A 3,141-nucleotide genomic window follows, 5' to 3' on the forward strand; every position below is an offset into this window, starting at 1 on the left:
CCAAGGCGCGTATGGGATCATCCCGGACGTAGGTTCGAACTCTCATCACCGCCTTTGTGGATTTGTTCATTTAAGAAAATGTCTTTCCAAAGTTGGAGGCAAGATGTTTGGGGTGATTTAGTGTCACGTAAATTTGCAGACGAGGAATAGTCTGAGGTACAGAACGGACATTGGCCTAAGTTAAATACTTAAAGAAATATTAGCAATTATAGAGCTCCATACAATTGTCATAGTCCAGTGTGAAATCTATGGTGCGATTCCCCTAGTTTTAATGTGATAATATATTTTCTATGACCCATACAGCAGTTTCAGTGCTTAATAAATTTTCTGAGGAGGGGGAACCAGGAAGGGAAGAAGGAAGTAGGGGGGGAGGAGGACGAGGGGAAGAGATGGTGAGATAAGATAGGATGAAGAGTGGGGAAGAAGAGTAAAGGAAGGAAAGAGTAAGAGACCCGGATGTAGCTGGATACCCACTTCGAAATATATTAAAAATTAATGGATGCGTCTGCCAGTTTATTTATATACAAGAAGGTACATTAGGTTTGTGAGTACATAACATTGCTGTTCTTACATTCTTGAAAAACCACTAACACGCATAACGTTTCAGGGAGGAGGTAGAATACGGAGAGAAATGTTCAACATAGCATTTGATGAATTTGCTATTAGTTCATTTCCCCATCTCAGCATGGTTAGTCATACGTAGAGTCTGGTGAAAACACGAGACGAGTCTAGTCTATTAGCTTGCACTAGCAAACTCTGGGTAGAACACAAGAATATCTTCTAATATTCGAAAGTTTATGAATTAGTTCTATCTGAAAATCTCCATTTTGCCTGAAGTCATTGATAACAGGGCAATCACAGATATAGTGTATGTCCTAGCTCTTGTTCACATAGTTTACAGTTGGAATTCTCACCTTTGGGAGATTCATTACCTGCAGCCACCTGCTAGATATTTATATCCCAGCCTAATTCTGGCAATTACAATGTCACACTGTAGTGCATATTGTGCTTTCCCTACATACAGTTCTGTTATAAACTATGGCATAACGCTTCATACTCGTGCTTTCTGGCCTTTGTCAGTGATTAGGGGCGAAGTCACAGCACCCGTGAATTGAATGGAGGAGTACAACCGGCTCTTGTTGGTGGAGGGTGAGGGCATTACCGAAATTAACCGGTCATCCCTCATGCGGATGCTGGAGATGGGATATCACCTTCCTCCCATTACGCAATTAGGAAAGGGAGCATCACCGGCTCTACTTCTGACGGATGGTGGACAAGGGGTGCTCCAGCGGCCCTGCCTCAGGCCGGTTTTGTGAAGGTTGTGTTGGAAGTGTGGCCACGGGAGGAGAGGAAGCAGGTGGAGGAGTGGTCTGGGCACACTCGTTGCGGTAGTGTCCATTGACTGGGGACTTGGGGAAAGTGGTAACCATAGGCACATATGGCGGCTTCACTCGGTCCTTGAATAACCATGGCGAGGCAACAAACCCTAAAAACAGATACAAGGTAATTTAAAGTATAACCTGGTTAAGTGCATGTACACCCAATACATAATTTAATAAAAAATAACTGTCGGGGGGAACAGAAAACCTAGGTTATATATATATATATATATATATATATATATATATATATATATATATATATATATATATATATATATATATATATATATATATATATATATATATATATATATATATATATATATATATATATATATATATATATATATATATATATATATATATATAAATATAATAAATATAATATAATTTATTACACACACGTACGTTAGGCATATATCGAGCCCCCCCCCCCCTCCCAGGTCGAATTACTGACCTCTCCCAGGATGCAACCCCACAACAAGCCGACTAACTCCTGAGTACCTACCTACTGCTAGGTGAACAAGGTCATTAGGTTTCGAACCTATGCGCTGGGTATTCCCAGATGCACGCTCTTGACTACTACGCCACAACATGGTAAAAAAAGAATTGCAACCTATAGGTACTACTGCAGCCCCGAGGCTTCCATTGAAGCCGAACAAGCGTTTCACACAATTCCCCCATGCATTCTGCTCTGTCGTCCAGTAATTCTACCTCTGACGCACCTCTGAGTAAATTGTGTAACTAACTTCACAAGACTGTTACTTGCTAACATATATGAACTATGGCGTTTATTTCCCGAGCCAATTATGTTCCTCTGTAACCGTTTCTACCACCGCCCATCCCAGCAAACATTTTCATGTTTTTAAAACATCCTAAAAACGACATTTCATTGTTTTCAGCACGTTTATAATTACGTTTAGAAAATGTTTTTTGAGAACTTTTATATACAACCTTAGAACGTAAATAATTAACATTTCTAAAAACTTTTTTATAATCTTTTAATTACCTACATTAAAACGTTTAGGGTAAATTAGGGTATAATAATTTTGTAATTCATATCTGAAATAGAAAGGGAGAGAAAGAAAGAAGACATATCTGAGAAAGAAATGGACATCCTATATATGTATGTGTAAATTACAAATAAATAGGGTACAAAAAGAGAATTAAAATATTATATTTATTTAATTAAGAATGAGTAATACAACAAAATATATGTAATAGCTCGAAATATATAGACTATATCTATAACAGAATATAAAAGTAAAAATTTAAAAATCTATAAAAATCTATATATGCAATATGTGAACACAATAGATTTTGTGATCAAGCAGCCTGTGATTCATGTCATGCTGAGATCAGTCTGACGTTACAAGCAGTTATTGTTACTTAAAACTAAAACAAGTAAAATTTTCCGAGTATACATATAACACTATAGTTTTTCTATGACTAATAATAAAAATCTATTAATCAAAAGTTTAGGACTAATTAACTAAAAATAAAAATCTACAAGTGAATGTAAACAGTCAAGTATAATATTCATGTAGAAAGAGAAAGAAAAAGAGAGAGAGAAGGAAAGAAAGAGAAAGAAAGAAAGGGAGAAAGAGAGAGAGAAAGAAAAGAAAAAAGTCATGTATAATATTCATATTAGCACCATGCAATATAACTTAGATTAAGTAAAAATCTCAGACATTTTTAAATCAAATGAAATATGAGAGCCAGAGAGAGAGAGCGAGAGCCAGAGAGAGAGAGAGAGAGA

General features: G+C 36.5%; 1 protein-coding gene across 1 annotated transcript in view; it reads right to left on the reverse strand.

Moving 5' to 3' along the window:
- Window positions 1-541: 541 nt before the first annotated feature.
- LOC123762706 (uncharacterized) overlaps window positions 542-3,141 on the reverse strand; it is a 29,850-nt gene continuing 27,250 nt past the window's right edge. Inside the window, exon 4 of the mRNA XM_045749407.2 lies at window positions 542-1,486. Within this exon, the coding sequence (XP_045605363.1) occupies window positions 1,254-1,486 (233 nt within the window). The 3' untranslated portion in view covers window positions 542-1,253. The remainder of the gene's footprint in view (window positions 1,487-3,141) is intronic.

This window comes from Procambarus clarkii, chromosome 27 (genome assembly GCF_040958095.1).
Source record: "Procambarus clarkii isolate CNS0578487 chromosome 27, FALCON_Pclarkii_2.0, whole genome shotgun sequence".
NCBI lineage: Eukaryota > Metazoa > Arthropoda > Malacostraca > Decapoda > Cambaridae > Procambarus > Procambarus clarkii.